Below are 24,727 nucleotides of genomic sequence, written 5' to 3'. Positions count from 1 at the left end.
ACCCATCTCTCCTCCGTGTTCTTTGTTCTTAAGATTTTATCCCATTTAGTATTGTGACGAACCCCTGTCCTCAACATGTCCGCCATAAATGCTTCCTTTCTCCAGAACCAGCACTATCCAAGATCACTTAGCCCACCCAGTCACCAGCCGTAATTCAGTGTAGGGCAAACAACAACATCAAAACTTCTTTATTCCAGCACATGTTACCACAGAGTTACAACTCAGAGACACTCCCCCACCCTTGGATTCAGGCCGGAGTAAACTATCCAATCACAATAGACACATAGGTCAGGTGTATTCAAATTTCTCATCAGTAAACAGTCTTATCAACAGGGAAAGCTGTTGGAGGAATCCCCCCTCCTCCACATCCATCCCATAATATCCAAGGCAGACACAGACACAATAGAACATTGGAATACAACCCCACCCCAAACGATTACAACACAACAGTCCACAACAGCATGAGACACCACACAATATATACACATATACCACATTCCAGTGTGGCTGTACAGTGTGTCTAAATAGAACAGATCATAGTGGGGTTATCAGTCACCCTGTGCCCCTAATGGACGCAGGGTGATTTACACATAAGAGGGGCCAGGAGAGCTGGATATGGAGTCTCCAGAGCTCTCCAAGGTAAACTGAGTTCCACAAACCCCCCCCACCCAAAGTGACTCCTGTCACAAGTATCTTCTAGGAAGGTTCGTAGTTTAGGGAAGTTGGCTCTTTTGAAATTCAGTGTCTTTGTATTCCCTTATGTTTCCCATTCGTGTAATTTATACTGAAGCCATTTGACATGTCACCACTGTTTCCTAAATTGCCCCGTATTTCCACATCCGTAATCAGGTCTGTATTGTTGGTAATCATTAGGTCATTAAGGGGGCAAATCCTTCCTGGGCTGAAGTGGTTAAAGGTATTTTTCATTTTTATTGTTTCACGTTAAGCATCCTTAAAATCACTTCGCCTGAAAAAAACAATCTGTTTTAAAAGTGTTTGTATTGATACATTTCCCCTGGGGCAGTACCCGGACCCCCATACCCTTTTCATAGCCAATAACTTGCAGGGATGAACCAAACATCTACCGTTCGGTTCACACCATAACATGCAAATAGACAAAAATTTGTTCGAACACACGAACATCGTTAAAGTCTATGGGACACGGATGTGAAAAATCGAAAGTGCTAATTTTAACCACTTGCCGCCCGCCCTATAGGCAATTGACGGTGGCAAAGTGGTTGCACAATCCTGATCGGACGTCATATGACGTGATCCCGGGGGCGCGCATCGCGGCGATCGTTGTTGCGGGGTGTCAGTTTGACACCCGGCAACTACGATCTCGGTACAGAGTCTCCGACGGAGACTCTTTCCCACGTGATCAGCCGTGTCCAATCATGGCTGATCACAGTGTAAATAGGAAGAGCCGGTGATCGGCTTTTCCTCACTCGCGTTTGTCAGACGCGAGTAGAGGAGAGCTGTTCGGCTGCTCCTCTGACAGGGGGGGTCTGTGCTGATCGATTATCAGCACAGCCCCCCCGAGGATGCCCACACTGGACCACCAGGGATGCCACCAGACCACCAGGGATGCCCAGCAAAGGTAATCCTCCCTAGACCACCAGGGATGCCAGTCAGTGCCACAATGGATGCCAATCAGTGTCCAAAATGGATGCCAATCAGTGCCCACAATGGGCATCACTGATTGGCATGCATTATTGTTTGGCACTGATTGGCATCCATTAGTACAGTATAACACCAATGCCGCCTATGAGTGCCCACCTGTGCCGCCTATCAGTGCCCACCTGTACCGCCTGTCAGTGCCCACCTGTGCCACCTATCAGTGCCCATCCGTGCCACCTATCAGTGCCCACCCATGTCCATCTGTGCCACCTATCCATGCTCATCTGTGCCGCCTATCCATGCCCATCTGTGCTGCCCATCCACGCTAATCCGTGCCAGCTATCAGTGCCAATTTGTGCCACCTATCAGTGCTCATCCGTGTCGCCCATCAGTGCCTCCCATCAGTGCCGCCTATCAGTGCCCATCAGTGCCACCTATCAGTGCCACATATCAGTGTCCATCAATGCCACCTCATCAGTGCCAATTTATTGGTGCCACATCATTGGTGCCCATCAGTGCCGCCTTATCAGTGCCCATCAGTGTAGCCCCATCAGTGCCCATAAGTGAAGGAGAAAACATACTTATTTACAAAGTTTTGAAACTGAAACAAAAAAAAACATATTTTTTTTCAAAATTTTCGGTATTTTTTTATTTGTAGCGCAAAAAATAAAAACCTTAGAGGTGATCAAATACCACCAAAAGAAAGCTCTATTTGTGGGAAAAAAATGATAAAAATGTCATTTGGGTACAGTGTAGCATGACCGCGCAATTGTCATTCAAAGTGCGACAGCGCTGAAAGCTCAAAATTGGTCTGGGCAGGAAGGTGTTTAAGTGCCCTGTATTGAAGTGGTTAAAGGCTTATATGCAAGGTATTGTCATAAAAGGGGTTTGGGGACCCGAGTCCTGCCCCAGGGGACATGTATCAATGCAAAAAAAAGTTTTAAAAACGTTTGTTTTTTCCAGGAGCAGTGATTTTATTGATGCTGAAAGTGAAATAATGAAAGTGAAATATTCCTTTAAATTTCGTACCTGGGGGGGTGTCTATAGTATGCCTGTAAAGTGGCGCATGTTTAGAACAGTCTGAAGGCAAAATTACATTTCTAAAGAAAATAAAGTCATTTAAAACTACTCACAGCTATGAATTGTCAGTCCCGGCAATTCAGATAAAAGTTCATTGATAAAAACGGCATGGGATCCCCCAGTCCATTACCAGGCCCTTTGGGTCTGGTATGAATATTAAGGGGAACCCTGAACCTAAATTGCGAGGGTCCCCCCAAATTCCATACCAGGCCCTTATGGTCTGGTATGGATTTTAAGGGGAACCCTGCGTCAAAATGTAAAGAAAATGGAGTGGGGATCCCCCAAAATCCATACCAGACCCTTATCTGAGCACGCAACATGGCAGGCCGCAGGAAAAGAGGGGGGGGCGAGAGAGCGCCCCCCCTCCTGAACCATACCGGGCCACATGCCCTCAACATGGGGAGGGTGTTTTGGTGTAGCCCCCCAAAGCACTTTGTCCCCATATTGATGGGGACAAGGGCCTCATCACCGCAACCCTTGGCCGTTGGTTGTGGGGGTCTGCGAGCGGGGGGCTTATCAGAATCTTGAAGCCCCCTTTAACAAGGAGACACCCATATCCCGGATGCACGGGGACTTCCCTATTGCTTTCCTGGGGTGTCAGAGGGGGTGGAGCCACCCAGTTACGTAACCGTGTGTCTCCGCCCTCAGTTATATAAGAACTGTCAAAGCAAAGATGCGTCATACGGTGGGTGCCTCCCATGGAGGCGGGTCGGTCGCGGCTTTGTTTTTTGTTATTTTTCACTCTGTCGGCAGAGTGAGAGATGTATGGACTTCGTGGGACATTATTTTTTTATTTTTTAATAAAGGACTTGTCCCCAAGCCATGTCATGTCATTTGGACCATTTTGACAATTTTTTTGTGAAATGGTAAGGATACATTTGTACCCCGGTACCATTTCACAAAGGGGGAGGCCGGGATATGGGGGTCCCCTTGTAAAAGGGGGCTTCCAGATTCTGATAAGCCCCCTGCCCGCAGACCCCCACAACCACCGGCAAGGGTTGTGGGGATGAAGCCCTTGTCCTCATCAACATGGGGGGCTACCCCAAAGCACCCTCCCCAAGTTGAGGGCATGTGGCCTAGTACTTTTGCTGAGGGGGACCCCCATGCCATTTTTTTTTTACATTTTGGTTCGGGGTTCCCCTTAATATTCATACTAGACCCAAAGGGCCTGATAATGAACTGGGGTGATCCCATGCCATTTTTTTCAATGACTTCTTTTATCTGTACTTTTAAATGACTTTTTTTTCCTTTAGAAATGTCATTGCTGTCAGACTGTTCTAAACACGGGAAACATGCACCACTTTACAGGCATACTATAGACACCCCCCAGGTACAAAATTTAAAGGGGAATATTTCACTTTTATTGTTTCACTTTAAGTATTATTAAAATGAATGAATGAATGAAATAGTTGTATAACACACAATGCGAACTGAATCGCCTCTAGGCGCTGTCGCAAAATCAATGCTCCCGAAAAAACTCCAGTTTTTAAAACTTTCTTTTTGCATTGATACATGTCCCCTGAGGCAGGACTCGGGTCCCCAGACAATTTTTATGACAATACCATGTGTGATGGACTGGGGTTTATATGGTCACAAAACAGACACCCCAAAGCAAAGTACATATTCATTTTTTTTTTATATTTCTAAACATCTCCCTTCTATTCTATTAATAACCAGTAGATGGCAGAGAAGGTACACAGAGTCTATATAAGGCCACACACCATGTGACTGGAAATTAAACTACTTCCAGCCATAAAGTCAGTGGTCATATCTCATGCTGTTTGTGTGATTCTTTGCAGGTATGTACTCTAAATTGTTCCTAATCTGTATTAACCTGTGATAGAAAGATTCCTAAACATCTTGAGCAGATGCAGAAAAAGTCTCAGCAGATTTTATGCTATAGTTTTGCTGTAATTAGAAGTTTAGAACAGCATGTGTCAGAAACAAGTGAAAAGTGCATAAGAACATGAAAATACTGCATTAGTCAGAACAAATGTCTATGATAAACACTAAACCTTTCTAAATAGGTATATTTAAACCTGATTTATTGAAAATGGCATAGATTTATAGAAGCACATGTTTTCTGTTATTTAATATAGAAAAAAACCTATTGTATGTAAAGCTTATGTATTGCATCATACAGACATGCAATGTGCACCATCTAGTGGTTAAAAAAGAGTACTACCATGAAAATATTTGTATTAAAGCAATGCTTTGCTAGTATGATTATTGCACACTTAAAATGTACCAGAGAGATAAAGATAATTATCTATAACACTGAATAACAGGGATATATATGTTATTAAAATTTAGTAATGTTCATTGTTATAACTACGTTTTAAAATACTTTAGTTAAAATCGGTATTATATATATTGTTAATGGTTATAAACATGTGACTATAAAAATGTAAAAAAAAACTACTTCCAGCCATAAAGTCAGTGGTCATATCTCATGCTGTTTGTGTGATTCTTTGCAGTCCACGCCAAGCTGATCACCTTATCTCATCGCGTCTACAACCATCGGCTCTCTTAATTCACATTTTGAGGCCGGTAACACATGCATATAAGCCTTTAACATTATCACTTTTGATTTCTTCCATAGACTTTTAAAGGGTGTTTCGCGGCTTTCGAATTTGCTACGAATACCCCAAATTGTTCGCTGTTCTGCAAACAGGTGAACACCCGATGTTCGACTTGAACATCAGGCTCATCCTTAATAACTTGCATATAAGTGTTAAAAACGGGCACTTCTGATTTTTTTGTTCAGGTCCCATATACTTTAATTGGGTCCAGGGACACTTCCGGTTCCAGCGCCGCTCCTCTCCTTGGCTCCTGCATTACAGACCAAATCGGCCTTAAAAAAACAGCTTGAGCCACCCAAATAACCCACAGCCCCCTCCGGGTGACATCCGCCTGCCCATGGATCGGTTTTTGGAGAAAACCGGCACCCATACACAAACGGTGCCGCCGGCCTAGCTGCAAATCAAGGCCCCAGTCTCGGCCTACTCGGAGCTACACACAGACGTGGAGATTATTATTATTAGTAAGCGGCTGCTCGGCCTCACACACCTCTCTGCATAACTCCTCTGCACTTCTTCGATCTCCATAGGCCTCCTCGCCACAAGCCTCCTCCTCACAGGCCTTTTCCCCACATGCCTCCAGTCCACAGCATACTGGGGACAACAACACGGAGCGCATAGCACAGGCTGTGGCAGCTCTCCTGTCCCCTATGATATCTGCTTCAGTGGAAAGAGCAGTAAATGCAGGGATGAAGCAAAGCTAGGAGAACACACCACTAGGCTGAATGAATTAGAACACCTTTTATCTAGTGTGGAAGAGGAGATGTACCAGACACAGGCCACGGAACAAGCCCAGGACAAGACAAATCAATATATCATCCAAAACTGGACGATTTAGAAAATAGGTCCAGAAGGAGCAACCTGCAATTCGTGGGTATCCCAGAATCCCTACAAGCACCTGATCTATCTGAATTCTGCGCCAGGTGCATTTCGGAAGCACTAGGCCTTCCAGGCTCCTGCACAGTGGAGCGTGCCCAACGTATGGGGTCTTACAACATGGAACGCAAAACACCTCAACCAATAAACGCTAAATATCTGAACTATCCTGACAAGGCCCTTATCCTACAAAAGTTCAGACAAACCCACTCCCTCCAAATTGACAGAATAAGGGTCCTGATATTTGTTGACTACTCAATTGAGGTCTCAAAGAAACGAGAAGCGTTTCAGCAGGTCTGCACAGAACTCTATAAACGGCAAATCAAATTTACACTGGCTTTCCCGGCCACCCTCCGTCTCAAGACCCCAAGTGGCGATCAGCTTTTCAATACCCCTCTGAAGCGGAAGCTTTCGTGCGGTCTCTGCATCCAGACCCACACCCACACACCCCGTGCAAAGCTGCTCCAGTCAATCGCTCCCTGGACTAAAGGAGCCCGGGAAAAGACTCTCCTAAATGCTTCAGGCCCTCAGCCCCGGAACGGCATTGCATCATCCCTCGCTGAAAGGGGAGTCGCAGTCCATGTTCTTGGATAACCATTCCCTGAAGATAGCTCACACTGTACCACCTCAGGGTTTGACTCTGTCTGTTGCTCATAAACTTCAATGACTCTCGTTTGTTTTTTGCTCCCTTTTTTTCTTTTTCTTAGCCCACCATCTATACCTGCTAAAAAACACTATTTTTTATGGGTGTCAGTATATTCACCAATATGTTCTATGCTACATTGTTAAGCTAGCAATAGCCTTTCTTTTATAAATTACTCTAATGTGCTTTACAATCCCTCCTGGCCTCACTGTGTACGGCTTTACTCATCCTCCCCCCATGTATGGCAGCCTCGCAAGAACCCTCTCTCCAGACATGGGCTCTATTAGGTCATACCAATAGGGTCCTGTTCTGGGAGTTGACCTACACAGTGACTCCATGCGGAAAAAAGAGAAGTTCACATGCTTGAAAGTTTTGTTTTATTTTTAAGTTCCCCCCCTGACATCTCCCCCCCTCCCCTCTCCTTTTGCTCCGGGGCTCATGCAAAACACCCCGCTCCCCTCCACCACATTCTCAACGTGAGAATAATATCTTACCTCCTGATATAGATATAACCTTTCCTTACCACCTACACAGTCACAAAGCTGTTACATCGGCCACCCGCCCCCCAATATGAAAATCATTTCCTGGAATGTAAAAGGTCTCAGATCCCCCAACAAGAGAATGAAAATCCTCCGACATCTCAAAAGAATCAAAACTGACATAGCCCTACTCCAGGAATTTCACTTACTAACCCCTGATTTTCGTCGCATGAAGAAGCTTTGGGTAGGCACAGTCATAGACTCAGAAGCTGTTGGGCGTAAAGCAGGAGTACTCCTGCTGATACACAAAAACCTCCCCTGCACTGTCTTATCTGACAACCAGGGACGTTTTATCACAACACGTGTCCAAATAGGCTCCAATGAGCTAGTGATATCAAATATATATGCTCCCAATAACCCCGGCAAACAGTTCTACACTGAACTATATACTTGGTTACTTAGTAACACTCACCCCCTCACTTAATTGGAGAAGACTTCAACTATATCCTTCATCAGACAGATGACAGATTATCCCCCAAGCGTCCCAGGCCTAGCACCACTTCCCACCATCCCCACACACATTGCAACCACCATGGAAGCCATCCACCTCCAAGACCTCTGGCGCCTCTCACACCCAGCTGACAGGGAATTCACCTTCTACTCCAACCCACATAATGTCCTCACAAGGATAGACTATTTCTTTGGCTCTGATAACCTCCTCCCCATGCTCGCCAGTGCAGACATTCACAACATTGCCATATCCGACCATGCCCCCATACAGATAGCACTCGACGATCTCGACTTACCTCCCCACCCTAAAATTTGGCGCTTTCCTTCCTACCTACACAATAACACTGACTTCCAGCAGTTCATGGAAAAATCATGGTCTGAATACTCCATGGCCAACGCTCCTCACACAGATGATGCAAACCTCTTCTGGGATTCCTTCAAAGCATACCTCAGGGGTCAGATCATCTCCTATGCCACCTCTTTTAAAAGGAACACTCTAACAAAATACAAAGTAGCCAGTGCACGCTTACATCAGGCACATCGTTCCTTATATACCAAAGACTCCCCAGACAGCAGAAATGAATGGCAGGCAGCAAAAAGGGACTTTGAGACCTGGGCATACACCCTTGAATTAACCAAAAAACTCACTTAGACGCTACCCTCCACAAGTTCGGAAATAAAGCTGGAAAATTATTAGACAGGCTCTGTAAGGGACCACTCCGCCCGACCCATATTACATCCCTACCAGACACCAAAGGAAACATTCACTTCACACCACAGTCAATTAACAAAGTCATGCTTCAATTCTACTCAGCATGCTCCTTTCTAGAGAAAGTAGACATGCCTAAAATCACTCCATCACACCTAGAGGCCCCCAATGCTCCCATCTCTCTCCCCCTCCAAGGCCCCGGGTCCCAACGGATTCACTAGTGAATTTTACAAAACCCTACAAAACATCACAGAACCCACACTCCACCAGGTCTTCAATGCCTACACATACCTACAGTCAGGGAACCAGGCCATTATTAAATTACTATGTAAAAAGGGCAAAGACCTCCAGGACCCAGGTTCATATAGACCCATCTCGCTTCTGAACCTGGATGTCAAAATCCTATCCAAGATTATAGCTACTAGGCTCGCGGCCATCATCCCCTCACTGATACACCCCGCCCAATCTGGCTTTGTAAAGGGGAGAACCGCCACCCTGAACATACGCAAGGTCATGCTAGCCTTGGAGCATGCTAAACAGAACCCAGGCGGAGACTATGCCATCATCACATTAGATGCGGAGAAAGCCTTCGATAATGTCAGTTTCGAATGGCTCTCCATGGTCATGTCAACAATGGGATTCACTGTCCCCTTCCATCATCTCATTTATAACATGTACACGGCTCCGGCAGCCAGACTGGTGGCAGCAGGCCTACTCTTGGATAAATTCCACCTCCACAAGGGTACACATCAACAATGCCCCATGTCCCCACTATAACTTAATATGTTTATTGAGAACTGGTCTGGACTGGATAACACAATCTTCCCGCTATTCTAACTATACCATGGAATCCGAAATGGCCCACCCGTATTCTTTAGTGGCCCTTCTCCACTGAAAATGGAAGACGGCCCCCTCCCTCTACCAACACAACCTCCTGCTGAGAGACACAGCAATAGCATGGAGAGAAGCCAGGAAAAATCTCAAGTTATCCCCTTATATGTCTAGCCACCTACCAATACAAGGGAAACCTAGTTTCCCCCCTGGATTGGAACACAAACCCTTCACCGTCTGGCGAGAAAAGGGCCTAATAAAATGTTCCTCCTTATGCGATGCCGCAACGGGGCTACCATTACCCTTTGCCATCATTGCGGAAACCTTCTCACTACCCCTAACACATGCCTTCCACTATGGTCAATGCATCAGCTTCTTAAAGGGCGCATGTAAAGAGGACAGCAAAAGATTTCAACCAAACATCACAAACCAAATGCTCCTGGATGGCTCCTATAAAATCTCCAACATCTACAAACATCTTCTACATAAGACCACTTCACCTCTCTCATCGTCTTCAGTCGACAACTGGCGAAAAGGCTTCCCTGACCCGAACCTTGTGGACAAAATTCTACAAGGTCTCAACACAGTACAAAGATTGACTCCCAACGAAATTTGGAGAGAAACGCAACTGAAGATCATCCATCGAGCCCACATACCTTTCTTATCCTCCAAATCATATCAGAGCAAGGCCTCCTGTCCTCTCTGCCACCAACCGAAGCCATCTCTAAACCATTGCTTCTGGAATTGCTGCTACCTCTCTACCTTCTGGGTTTATGTACTACCCTACATTTTTGAAGTAACCCTAAAACTACCTAAGGACCTGCTACTTCTCATCTTTGGTCACTGGGACCCCAAACTGCTGCCATGGTCCCAAATTACAAATACAAAAACCCCTCCCACAAAGGCTGGTCTTTGATTTGTCTTCTAATTGCATGGAGAACCATTTTGAAAAACTGGACTTCCTCACACTGCCCCAATACCACCCAAATGAAATGAGAGATCCTACTTCTTCTATTCAAGGACCGACTAAACACCGACTTCAAACAGGAAAACACGAAAGCCCGCTTTTACTCCAAGTGGAACTCCTTCATGCTCTCAGCACTCTCTCCATAAGAACTAACCAATTTCGGCCAATACTCGTTCTCATACTACGAAACTCCCCCTTCGAACCCAAGGGAGGCACCCCCCCTCTAAAGGATAACCCACAACCAGTGGATTTTAGCCCTACCCACCAGTTCTGTCATTATTATTATCTACCAACATCGTAAAGAAAACTACCACATAATGTCTCTACTTCAGTCATGATGCCCCCCCACCACGCCCTACTCCACCACCCTCTCCCTCCTGTTTTGTTCTTCTTGCAATCCTAGGTATTTTCTATAAACAGATCCATCCAGGTATCTCCTCTTAAAAGATAGCTATTGGAATGTTGTGTTCTGTTCAATAAAAACTTTTTGAAAAAATAAAATAAAATAGGGTCCGAAATGTTTTCCCTGTTTGCAGGGGCGTTGCTAGGTCTGCAAAAGATCTGGGGCCAGTGCCCATAGCAGCAGTCACCAACCTTTTTGCAGGCATGGTGGGCATGGGGGTAGTAAGCCATTTTTCATGGGTAATTTGTGGGGGAAGTGGCTGGTTTTGGCGCTTCAGTCATCACGGCAGCATGGTTGATATGGTGTCAGGGTGATTAAAGCGCATTATTTCTATTGTTACATTCTAATATATAATGAAGTGGTTCCACAGCGCGGTCCAGTTCTTAGAGGGCGTTTTTTGACGTCCTCCCAAAACCGCGCTCCCTCTGCTCACTCTGTGGTCACTGTGTCCTTATGACACAGCTGATCACAGATTGGGGTAAAGAGCCAATCACAGCAGTTCTTTACCACCTGATCAGCTGTGTCCAATCACAACTGATCATAATGTAAACTCACTTGCCGGTTATCGGCGTTCCTTTCCTCACACTGTCACAGAGTGAGGAGAGGAGAGGAGAGAGCCAGAAACCAGCTTGTGTGAAAGGAGACATCCGCACTGATCAATGCGGCCTCATCAGCGCACATCCGTGAAGGCGAAAAAATACATGTTTGCAGATAAAAATGTCATGTGGTACAGCGCTGCATGACTGCGCAATTGTCATTCAAAGTGTGACAGCGCTGAAAGATGAACATTGGCCTGGGCAGGAAGGGGGTGAAAGTGCCCAGCAGGCAAGCATTTAAACCTGCAGGGGGTCCAGCTTTTTCATAAAAAAAGACTTTACTAACGCCTTAGGCCTGGGTCACATCCATGCAGATTTGCCTCTGGGTGCGGGAATTGCTGCGATTCCTGCACACGCTGTTGTGTAAAAAACACGCAGGGCTGCCATTCATTTCTAACGGCATCTAAAAATGCAGTGTATTTGTGAGTGCGGAACCTCCAGGCTCTCACCAACACTGCCGCTCCCTCCCACTCTGATCCCAGCTCCAAAGCCTCTGGCTCTCACCACCACTGCCGGCTGCCTCTCCCTCCCACTCCGATCCCAGCTCCAAAGCCTCTGGCTCTCACCAACACTGCCGGCTGCCTCTCCCTCCCACTCCGATCCCAGCTCCAAAGCCTCTGGCTCTCGCCACCACTGCCGGCTGCCGCTCCCTCCCACTCCGATCCCAGCTCCAAAGCCTCTGGCTCTCACCACCACTTCCGGCTGCTTCTCCCTTCCACTCCGAACCCAGCTCCAAAGCCTCTGCGTCTCACCACCACTTCCAGATGCCACTCCCTCCCACTCCGATCCCAGCTCCAAAGCGTCTGGCTCCCACCACCACTTCCGGCTGCCGCTCCCTCCCACTCCAATCCCTGCTCCAAAGCCTCTGGCTCTCACCACCACTTCTGGCTGCTTCTCCCTCCCACTCCGACCTCAGATCCTATCCTGCTACCTCCAGAGTCCCGAATATGCTTTCTACATGGGGTGGGGTCAGAGCATCAGTGGAGCTCCTGGCCCTGCCCGCTCCCTGCTATCTGGGGAATAATACAGAGCAGCGCTGCCTGTCTCCCGCCATATACCCAGTCACTTTGCAGGGTGGAAGAGCAGTGATGCGGGGCATGCAAGCAAAGAGAGATGATGTCATCTCTGCTCGCCCCCTCGCGTTCGCTTGCTTCTTTCATCCACCCGCTCGGCTCTCGAATGCAGCCTGGACGCTGCACTTGTGGCCCGGTGGTTAGGCAGGGACCCTTATGGTAAGAGACTCGGGGCTGCAGGCCCCAGATTTGGTGCTATAGCCCCAATAGCCACGCCCTAGCGACGCCACTGCATGTTCGGGAGTTCTGGTGCAAACTGATTTCTGCACACCTGTGGGACATCATTTCTTACAACCGGACCACACTATGGAAGACCTGAATGTTTTAGTTCTTAATCACCTCAATACCAGACACTTTTCTCCCCCTGACAATTACTCTGTCATGCAACACTGTACCCATATGACGTTTCTATCATTTATTTGAGACAGATAGAGCTTTCTTTTTAAATCTCCACTGAGTTTTTTTTTATCTTTTGCTATATAAATAAAAAAAATACAGAAAATTTTTGGAAATTTTTTTTTTTTTTCGTTTCTGTTATAACATTTTGAAAATAAATAATCTTTCTTCATAAATTTAGACCAAAAATCTATTCCGCTCCATTTATTTGGTAAAATAACCCAAATCAGTGTATATTATTTAGTCTGTAGGAAAGTTATAGAGTCTACAAGCTATGGGATATATATCTAAAAAAAAAAATCAATCAATCCTGATTTACTATTGGACATGTGCTTGCTGGAAAATGTAGCTTTTGCTTCGTTTCGGATACATTCGTTAGGTTGATATTTCATTTCTTTGTAATCATTCTGTAGGTCCAGTTATTTTTCAGGATTTGTTTTGTATAGTCCTTATACTGAACGCATTTGAAAAATTTCCAAATTCTATTTTCTATCTTCATTCATTGTAAACAGTAGCTAGTTGGTTACTCTTACTGGATCCCGGGGACCAAAATGCCAGCGGCAACCAGGTCAAACAAGCATGGGTACTGCAATCAACGATTCGATCAGGATGTTCACAAGGATCATCAGCTGTCTTCAGAGGCTGAAGAACTAAAATGCAGGGGGGAGTGGAGAGTACAGGGGTGGGGAGTGGAGAGTGCTGGGGGGAGCCAAAAAGAACAGGAGTGGAGAGCACGGGGGGCTGGAGAGTGATGGGTGGAGCTTGAGAGCACTAGGGGGCCAGAAAGAACAGGGGTGGGGAGAATGGAGGGCTGGAGAGCACTGTGGTGGGGGCTCTAGAGTGATGGAGAGAGCTGGAGAGCACTGGGGGGTGAGAAAGAACAGGGGGGAGAGCACTGAGGGGAAAAGAACAGGGGGGAGAGCACTGGGGGGAGTGGAGAACACTGGGGGGGAGAGCAATGGGGGGAAGGAACAAGGGCGGAGAGCACTGGGGGGAGTGGAGAGAACGGGGGGAGTGAAGAGCACTGGAGGGGGAAAGAACGGGGGGGAGGGGACTGGGGGGAGTGGAGAGCACTGGGGGGAGAACAGGGGGGAGTACTGGGGGAGTGGAGAGCACTGGGGGGAAGAACAGGGGGGGTGGAGAGCACTGGGGGGAAGAATGGGGGAGAGCACTGGATGGAGTGGGGAGCACTGGGGGAGGAGAACAGGGAGAGCACTGGGGGGAGTGGAGCGCACTGGGGGGGAGAACAGGGGGGAGCACTGGGGGAGGTGGAGCGCACTGGGGAACAGAGAACGGGGGAGAGCACTGGGGGGAGTGGAGAGCACTGGGGGGGAAGAACAGGGGGGAGAGCACTGGGGGGAAGAACAGGGGGGAGCACTGGAGGGAGTGGAGCGCACTGGGGGGGGGAACAGAGGGGAGAACAGGGGGAGAGCCCTGGGGGGAGAGGAGCACACTGAGGGGGGGAGAAAAGGGGGAGAGCGCTGAGGGGAGTGGAGCGCACTGCAGGAGGAGGGGAGCACTGGGGGGAGTGGAGCGTACTGAAAGGGGGGAGAACAGGGGAGAGAGCATGGGGGGTGGAGTGCAGAGAGCACTGGGGGGAGTGGAGTGCACTACGGGGGGAGGGGAGCACTGGAGGGAGTGGAGAGCACTGGGGAGGGAGAACAGGGGAGAGAGCACTGGGGGGAGCACGGAGGGGTGAAGAGCACAGGGGGGAGACCACTGGGGGGTGAAGAGCACTGAGGGGGAGCACACTGGGGGGGGGGGGCGAAGAGCACTGGGGAGTAGCACGGGGGGTGAAGAGCACTGATGGGGAGTGGATAGCACTGGGATGGTGGCTAGAGAAGGATGGGGAGAACTGGAGAGCAGGTTGGGGAGGCAGAAAGAACAGGGGTGGAGAGAACTGGGGGACAGTAAAATAAGTTGTATAGGAGGATTAGCAGGGGGCTACATATAGAGGAAACAGGGGCGGACTGACAACTTATGGGGCCCCCGGGCAATAGAAGATCATGGGGCCCCCTGCGTCCCAAGCCACACCTGGACAGGGGGACATTTGGGGGGAGCACACAGGGGGACACTGGGAGGAGGACACAGGGAGACCCTGGGGGAAGGGGAAAGCACAGGGGGGACACTGTGGGGTTGGAGAGCACATGGGGGACACTGTGGGGGAGAAAGCACATAAAGGGACACTGGAGGGAGCACACAGGGAGACCCTGGGAAGAGGAGAGGGCACAGGGGGGCACTGGGGAGCAAACGGGGTCACTGGGGAGAGCACACAGAGGGACACTGCACTGTGGGGGGAGAGCATACAGGGAGACCCTGGGGAGGGGGAGAGGGCAAAGGGGGACACTGTGGGGGGTGGGGAGCGCACAGGAAGACACTGTGGGGGGTGGGGAGCACACAGGAAGACAGACACTGTGGGGAGTGGGTAGCACACAGGGGGACACTGTGGGGGGTGGGGAGGGCACAGGGGGACACTGCAGGGGGGGAAGAGGGCACAGGAGGACACTGTAGGGGGGGAGAGGCCACAGGAGAACACTGTAGGGGGAAGAGGGCACAGGGGGACACTGTAGGGGGGAAGAGGGCACAGGGGGACACTGTAGGGGGGAAGAGGGCACAGGGGGGCACCTTGGGGGGTGGGGAGCACACAGGAAGACACCGTGGGGGGTGGGGAGCACACAGGAAGACACCGTGGGGGGTGGGGAGCACACAGGAAGACACCGTGGGGGGTGGGGAACACACAGGAAGACACCGTGGGGGGGTGGGGAACACACAGGAAGACACTGTGGGGGTGTGGAACACACAGGAAGACACCGTGGGGGGTGGGGAGCACACAGGAAGACACCGTGGGGGGTGGGGAACACACAGGAAGACACCGTGGGGGGTGGGGAACACACAGGAAGACACCGTGGGGGGTGGGGAGCACACAGGAAGACACTGTGGGGGTGGGGAGCACACAGGAAGACACTGTAGGGGGTGGGGAGCACACAGGAAGACAGACACTGTGGGGAGTGGGGAGCACACAGGGGGACACTGTGAGGAGTGGGGAGGGCACAGGGGGACACTGCAGGGGGGTAAGATGGCACAGGAGGACACTGTAGGGGGGGAGAGGCCACAGGAGGACACTGTAGGGGGGAAGAGGGCACAGGGGGACACTGTAGGGGGGAAGAGGGCACAGGGGGGCACCGTGGGGGGTGGGGAGCACACAGGAAGACACCGTGGGGGGTGGGGAGCACACAGGAAGACACTGTGGGGGGGTGGGGAACACACAGGAAGACACCGTGGGGGGTGGGGAACACACAGGAAGACACCGTGGGGGGTGGGGAACACACAGGAAGACACTGTGGGGGTGTGGAACACACAGGAAGACACCGTGGGGGGTGGGGAACACACAGGAAGACACTGTGGGGGTGTGGAACACACAGGAAGACACCGTGGGGGGGAGCACACAGGGGAACACTGGGGGGAGCACACAGGGAGACCCTGAGGGGGTGGGGAGCACATAGGGGGACACCGTGGGGGGTGGGTAGCACACAGGAAGACACTGTGGGGGGTGGGGAGCACACAGGAAGACACTGTGGGGGGTGGAGAGCACACAGGAAGACACTGTGGGGGTGGGGAGCACACAGGAAGACACTGTGGGGGGTGGAGAGCACACAGGAAGACTCTGTGGTGGGTGGGGAGCACACAGGAAGACACTGTGGGGGGTGGGGAGCACACAGGAGGACACTGTGGGGGGAGCACACAGGAGGACACTGTGGGGGGAGCACACAGGGGAACACTGGGGGAGCACAGTGGGACACTTTGGGGGGGAGAGCACACAGGGGAACACTGGGGGGAGCACATAGTGGGACACTGCGGGGGGGAGCACACAGGGAACACTGGGGGGAGCACACAGGGGAACACTGGGGGGGACACGGGGGACCCTGTAGGAGGAGCACACACAGGGGGACACTGGGGGGGATTACACAGGGGGGACACACAGGGGAACACTGGGGGGGACACAGGGGAATACTGGGGAGGGGGACACAAGGGAATACTGGGGAGGGGACACACAGGGGGATACTGGGGAGGGGACACACAGGGGGACACTGGAGAGGGGACACACAGGGGGACACACAGGGGGACACTGGGGAGGGGACACACACAGGGGAATACTGGGGGGACACTGGGGAGGGGACACACAAGGGGACACTGGGGGGACACATAGGGGACACAGGGGGGACACACACGTGGACATTGGGGGGGACACATTTGGACACTGGGGAGGGGGACACACAGGGCAACACTGTGGGGGGAGAGCATACAGGGGGTTAGTGTGGAGAGGGGAGAGAGCACACTGAAGACTGGCCCGGGCTCCATACATCTGTACTGGTCACCCCCTCCCTCCAATAGCGGCCCTCCAGTAAAAAAAGTTTCACTCAGCCCGGTCATGCCTGTAATCAATACCGCTAACCACGCGCTTCTCCCCGCCGGCCCCTCCTCCCTTCTCGTCCGTCTTAGGTGATGTAGTGTACAGTGCAAGCACCGGCGATGGACGGGAGGGTAGGAGGAGCCGGCGGGGAGCAGCGCGCTGTTAGCAGTATTATTACAGCCGCTTCAAGGGGCCTCTCGTTGGGACGGCCACAGGCCCCTAATTGTTCCGGGCCCTCGGGCGGCGACCGAATGACCGATGGGTCAGTCCGCCCCTGAGAGGAAATAAGCTTTCTATATTCCTCTATGCAGCTGCTCAATACTTGATTCTCCTCCTCTCCCTAGAAAGCTCATTTCCTCTATATGCAGCCCCCCCCCCCCACTGATCCTCCTATCCAGGCACACAGGGTGGGCTGTATGGAATGCATGTCATCCTCTTGATCACAGAGCTGGCTGTCTCTGTGTTCGCTTGGCGGCCGCTCTGTAACACGCCCCCCCCCCCCAGACCGGCTCATGTGATAGGCGGAGCGTTGATTCTATCTACTATCACACGAGCAGGTCTGGGGAGGGCGGGGCCTTGTTACAGAGCGGCTGACGAACACAGACCCAGCCAGCGCTGTGTGATCCATAGGAGCCAGCACAAATGCAGCCGCAACTAAAAGCGGCCCCAGGGCAGACGACCTACTGGGAAATATCCCGGTATCCCGGTAGGCCAGTCCGGCCCTGGTGGTGATCAGAGACACTGTAACTGGTGGATGTATCCAAATCTCAGAAAATGCCCCAAAAACTATATTAAAACAAAACAGATTGTACACTCCTACTGCCTCTCTCATATCTTGAGGACCTAAAACACCAGGATGGTACAAATAACCCCAAATTATCAATTTTTGGAAAGTAGACAGTCCAAGGTATTTAGTAAGAGGCATGGCAAATTTTTGAAGTTGTCATTTTTTTTTCACAATTTAAAAAAAAAAAAAAGTTTTTTTTCATAAAGTTGCCATTTTAACACATTCTTTTTCACACATGGCATAGGCATACTCATATTTACACCCCAAAACACATTCTGCTATGCCTACTGAATATCAGGATATCACATATGTGAGAATTTTTCACAGCCTGGCCACATAGAGGGACCCAAAATCCAAGGAGCACCTTCACCCGTTCTGGGGCATAAATGACACATCACATTTTCTGACCACCTATCACATTTTTGGAGGCTCTGGAGCACCAGGACAGTGGAAACACCCACAAAATTACCACATTTTGGAGATTAAACACCCATAGGTATATTTAAAGAGACACGGTGAGGCCTTTGAAAACCTCATATTATTGCCACAAGATTTAAAAAATGCAGAAAGTAAATGAAAATGTATTTTTACATAAAGTTGTCAATTTAATAGAATATTTCTCACACATAGCATGGACATACGAATGATCACACCACAAAACACATTCTACTACACCTCCCGAGTATAGAGATACCACGTGTGAGAATTTTTCAGTGTCTGGGTGGATTATATACCGGACATTGTATCTTGTGTATCAAACATATGAAACAAATGTGTCAAAACCAATGTATGGAAATAGTCGCCTCTTTACAAGTGGTCAGGCAATATAACTTAGTATAGCGCCACCTATAGAAGTCCCAGGTCATTGATGGCGAGTTCCCATGCAGTCTATAATTATGTGAAATGAGAAAATGCCAAGTCATCTTCCTTAATTTCTCTGTAATTTCTCTTTTCTCACACAGACCCAATATGATGACCACAGCAATGTGCCCCCTCTGTGTCCTCCTCCTGTGGGCTCTTCTATGTCCAGGCAGAGGTATGTAAGAACATTATATAGAGGTGATAATACAGTATTATTATCAGACATGCTGCATATCATAGATACCCCGACTGCAGCAATGTGTCCCCTCCATGTCCTCCTCCTCCTGTGGGCTCGTCTCTTTCCAGGATGAGGTATTTAAGAACATTATATAGAGGTGATAATACAGTATTATTATCAGAGTACATATCTTAGGTACCCTGACTACAGCAATGTGTCCCCTCCGTGTTCTCCTCCAGTGGGCTCTTCTCTGTTCAGGCAGAGGTACAGTGCCCTGAAAAAGTATTCATACCCCTTGATATTTCCCACATGTTGTCATGTTACAACCAAAAAGTATAAATGTATTTTTTTATGTGATAGACAAACACAAAGTGACACATAATTGTAAAGTGGAAGGAAAATGATAAATGATACAAATACATATGTGATAAGTGTGGGGGGCATTTGTATGGCGCCCCCCCCCGGAGTCAATACTTTGTAGGACCCCCTTTCTCTGCATTTACAGCTACAAGCTCTCCTTCTACCTCTGACCATGACAGGCATGGGCCACTGGATCACTGCACAAGAGCCCCGAGCCACTAGGGGGCCCCATCAGGATTGCCAGCCTCAGTAAAACCAGGGACAGTATGTAAAAATCTGTGTTTTTTTTTTTTTTTACATCTGTCTCTGAAATGTCCCTCACCGACATCCTTTTGGTCTAAAAATCCTGAGATTATAGCTGCCCCACCTCTCCAGTACCTTCTCAGCCAATAGAAACATGTCTGTGTATACTGTGTGTTTACATGTATGTGTATATTGTGTGATTGTATACTGTGTGTATATACTGTGTGGCCCCATAACCTCGGATTGCCCGGGGGTCCCATAATCTCCTATTGCCCGGGGGCCCCATGAGTTGTCAGTCCACCCCTGATGACAGGTTCTCCGGCCGGCAGAACTGTCACTTCTGGTTGGACTGCAAGCCGCAGTCCCAACCCTGCGCTGCTCTCTTGCTTCTGGATAGGCCCTCACATAGCCTAGCAACCAGACGCCCCCAGGATAGGCCCAATCTCCAGCCTAGCAACCCAGGGCATACGACACACATCCACCCTGACGGCAGTCTGGGTGGCACAGAACATAGATCACTGGACTCCACCCAAATATATAGGTTCTCCCAGCAGGCCAAGGGATTCAAGAAAACCCCTGCCCATTGGCTGAGATACCCCATATACTCATAACCTGACCTTGAGTTGTCCTTCTCAGATCTAGTACCACCAAGTGCCCGGCCACCTAGTGGTAGGAGAAAAAAGTACAACCAGGCCAAACTGAGGGAGAAATCAATGGATTCCTAACAATTAAATACAGTAGCTACTCCTGACAAGGAATTTAGTGAGGAGCTCCCTGATCAAACCCTCAGGGAGCTACACGTGCTTTTCAAAAACTCACTATACACTTTCAAGGATTGACTTGGCCCTAGGTAGAGAAGATATGTTAAGCTATATCAAGAATATTAAATATATCCCCAGAGGGTTTTCAGACCACTCGCCAGTGGTGTTAACAATATATGAAGGAGAAGATCATTATAAAGGGGAGTGGAATTTTTTTGAAGAAGGAGAGAGTGTAGGACATTTAGTGGCATTACTGGTAAAAAAACATATAAATCTACCATGGTTATTCCAGAAATTAGGACAAAATTAGGACAAGAGAAGGAAGGGTTACCGCATATACACCTGAAATTATAGACAAATTCAAAGAATATTACAGAACATTGTATAGTACTTAGTCCCAAGCAGTGGAGGGGGAGATGTGGAGTTTCTTTCAGGGTTTGGAGATTCCACACCTCACCGATGAGGACAGGGAGATGTTGGATGCCCTCATAGTTTTGGAGGAACTACAACAGATAGTAGTAGCACTGGCGAACCACGAGGCTTCAGGGCCAGACACTTTGCCAGTCAGTTGATCGACTGACCTTCATCAAGATGAATCAGTCTTGGATCACCCACAGCTACCAATCACCTGAAGCTGATGTAGCCAAATATTTTTTTTTTTAAATATTACATCCCTTCAAGACTGCCTATGCTGATGCTGAGTGACTGTCCTGTTATGTTGATTGTCTATCCTCTTCCTCCTCCGCTGATATGTTGGAAGAACATTTCTGGTTTTGGGTGATGCCATCAGCCCAATTTTTCTGCCCCTGTTTAACAGGGGCATTTAATTACAATTTTTGATGCAATGCTTTGCAGCAGGGCTAATTCCTGCACTACAACTAGAGTATATGGGAGAGGTTGCAGTGTGGTGGCACCAGCACCAGTGCCTAAGGCCCAATTTTTCTGCCCCTGTTTAACAGGGGCGTTTAATTACAATTTTTGATGCAATGCTTTGCAGCAGGGCTAATTCCTGCAATAAAACTAGAGTATATGGGAGAGGTTGCAGTGTGGTGGCACCAGTGCCTAAGGCCCAATTTTTTGTCCCTATACTGATAAAAGACTGCTGCAGAATAGGGCGGCACTCAACAGTAGTGCACCTCAACCCTATATATTGTGGACCTATACCAGTCCTTAAGGATTAGCAGACTGTACCTCACTCAACCCTATATATTCTTTTACGCTATACCTTACCTGTCCTTATAAGGACCTTTGTGGAACTAGTAGGTTTTGATTAGCAGACTGTACCTCACTCAACCCTATATACTCTAGTAAGGTATACCTTACCAGTCCTTATAGGGACCTTTGTGGAACTAGTAGGTTGTGATTAGCAGACTGTACCTCAGTCCCTATACTGATAAAGGACTGCTGCAGAATAGGGCAGCAGTCAGCAGTAGTGCACCTCAACCCTATATATTGTGGACCTATACCAGTCCTTAAGGATTAGCAGACTGTACCTCACTCAACCCTATATACTCTAGTACGCTATACCTTACCAGTCCTTGGAAGGACCTTTGTGGAACTAGTAGGTTGTGATTAGCAGACTGTACCTCAGTCCCTATACTGATAAAGGACTTCTGCAGAATAGGGTGGCAGTCAGCAGTAGTGCACCTCAACCCTATATATTGTGGACCTATAGAAGTCCTTAAGGATTAGCAGACTGTACCTCACTCAACCCTATATACTCTAGTACGCTATACCTTACCAGTCCTTAGAAGGACCTTTGTGGAACTAGTAGGTTGTGATTAGCAGACTGTACCTCACTCAACCCTATATTTTCTAGTATGCTATACCTTACCAGTCCTTAGAAGGACCTTTGTGGAACTAGTAGGTTGTGATTAGCAGACTGTACCTCAGTCCCTATACTGATAAAGGACTTCTGCAGAATAGGGTGGCAGTCAGCAGTAGTGCACCTCAACCCTATATATTGTGGACCTATAGAAGTCCTTAAGGATTAGCAGACTGTACCTCACTCAACCCTATATACTCTAGTACGCTATACCTTACCAGTCCTTAGAAGGACCTTTGTGGAACTAGTAGGTTGTGATTAGCAGACTGTACCTCACTCAACCCTATATTTTCTAGTATGCTATACCTTACCAGTCCTTAGAAGGACCTTTGTGGAACTAGTAGGTTGTGATTAGCAGACTGTACCTCAGTCCCTATACTGATAAAGGACTGCTGCAGAATAGGGCAGCAGTCAGCAGTAGTGCACCTCAACCCTATATATTGTGGACCTATACCAGTCCTTAAGGATTAGCAGACTGTACCTCACTCAACCCTATATACTCTAGTAGGCTATACCTTACCAGTCCTTAGAAGGAACTTTGTGGAACTAGTAGGTTGTGATTAGCAGACTGTACCTCAGTCCCTATACTGATAAAGGACTGCTTCAGAATAGGGCGGCAGTCAGCAGTAGTGCACCTCAACCCTATATATTGTGGATCTATACCAGTCCTTAAGGATTAGCAGACTGTACCTCACTCAACCCTATATACTCTAGTATGCTATACCTTACCAGTCCTTAGAAAGACCTTTGTGGAACTAGTAGGTTGTGATTAGCAGACTGTACCTCAGTCCCTATACTGATAAAGGACTGCTGCAGAATAGGGCAGCAGTCAGCAGTAGTGCACCTCAACCCTATATATTGTGGACCTATACCAGTCCTTAAGGATTAGCAGACTGTACCTCACTCAACCCTATATACTCTAGTACGCTATAAATTACCAGTCCTTAGAAGGACCTTTGTGGAACTAGTAGGTTGTGATTAGCAGACTGTACCACACTCAACCCTATATACTCTAGTACGCTATACCTTACCAGTCCTTATAAGGACCTTTGTGGAACTAGTAGGTTGTGATTAGCAGACTGTACCTCAGTCCCTATACTGATAAAGGGCTGCTGCAGAATAGGGCAGCAGTCAGCAGTAATGCACCTCATCCCTATATATTGTGGACCTATACCAGTCCATGAGGATTAGCAGACTGTACCTCACTCAACCCTATATACTCTAGTACGCTATACCTTACCAGTCCATAGAAGGACCTTTATGGAACTAGTAGGTTGTGATTAGCAGACTGTACCTCAGTCCCTATACTGATAAAGGACTGCTGAAGAATAGGGCAGCAGTCAGCAGTAGTGCACCTCAACCCTATATATTGTGGACCTATACCAGTCCTTAAGGATTAGCAGACTGTACCTCACTCAACCCTATATACTCTAGTACGCTATACCTTACCAGTCCTTAGAAGGACCTTTGTGGAACTAGTAGGTTGTGATTAGCAGACTGTACCTCACTCAACCCTATATACTCTAGTACGCTATACCTTACCAGTCCTTAGAAGGACCTTTGTGGAACTAGTAGGTTGTGATTAGCAGACTGTACCTCACTCAACCCTATATTCTCTAGTACGCTATACCTTACCAGTCCTTAGAAGGACCTTTGTGGAACTAGTAGGTTGTGATTAGCAGACTGTACCTCACTCAACCCTATATACTCTAGTACACTATACCTTACCAGTCCTTATAAGGACCTTTGTGGAACTAGTAGGTTGTGATTAGCAGACTGTACCTCAGTCCCTATACTGATAAAGGACTGCTGAAGAATAGGGCAGCAGTCAGCAGTAGTGCACCTCAACCCTATATATTGTGGACCTATACCAGTCCTTAAGGATTAGCAGACTGTACCTCACTCAACCCTATATGCTATACCTTACCAGTAGTGATGGACAAACTTTCGACGGGACGTTTCGCGAACGCGGACCGCGAACGCGGCCGATAGTTCGCGAACTGGAACGTTCACGGCAGGCCCCATTGACTTCAATGGGAGGCGAACTTCGCAAACCTACAGGTCAAATTTGCAGCCACAATAATAGCTGTGCAAACATAGTCCCACCACATGGCCAATGACATAATACATGTATGAGGTGAATCTGGGATCGACAACTACAAGCATTCTTTTTTTATATGGGAAATTGTTCTGACAATTCAGGACTGTGGAGCGCATGAAGGCAATGGAGGAGAGGGAAGTCAGGGTAGGCAAAGAGGGTGCAGGAGATGATCACCAGCAGCGTGACATACAGCAATGACACCTGCACCATGATAGAGTCATCTGACACCAGCACCATGATAAAGAGCGCTGACATCAGCAGCGTTACATAAAGCACTAACACCAGCACCATGATATACAGCACTGACAGCAGCACCGTGATAGAGAGCACTGACATCAGCAGTGTGACATACAGAAATGACACCTGCACCGTGATAGAGTGATCTGACAACAGCACCGTGATAGAGAGCACTGACATCAGTAGCGTGACATAAAGCACTAA

At 48.5% G+C, this 24,727-nt stretch overlaps 1 protein-coding gene across 2 annotated transcripts in view; it reads left to right on the top strand.

Annotated features, from left to right (window-relative positions):
• LOC143959457 (uncharacterized) overlaps positions 1-24,727 on the top strand; it is a 147,269-nt gene that overhangs the window by 43,661 nt on the left and 78,881 nt on the right. For both annotated transcript variants that reach the window (XM_077468109.1, XM_077468110.1), the window contains exon 2: positions 18,920-18,993. In XM_077468109.1, the coding sequence (XP_077324235.1) occupies positions 18,927-18,993 (67 nt within the window). In that variant the 5' untranslated portion in view covers positions 18,920-18,926. The remainder of the gene's footprint in view (positions 1-18,919; positions 18,994-24,727) is intronic.

The sequence above is a fragment of the Lithobates pipiens genome, unplaced genomic scaffold (genome assembly GCF_037356315.1).
Source record: "Lithobates pipiens isolate NorthernLeopardFrog02 unplaced genomic scaffold, aLitPip1_a1.2 Scaffold_76, whole genome shotgun sequence".
NCBI lineage: Eukaryota > Metazoa > Chordata > Amphibia > Anura > Ranidae > Lithobates > Lithobates pipiens.
The sequence above is the reverse complement of the archived record's forward strand: the minus strand, read 5'-3'. Positions and strand labels throughout refer to the sequence as shown.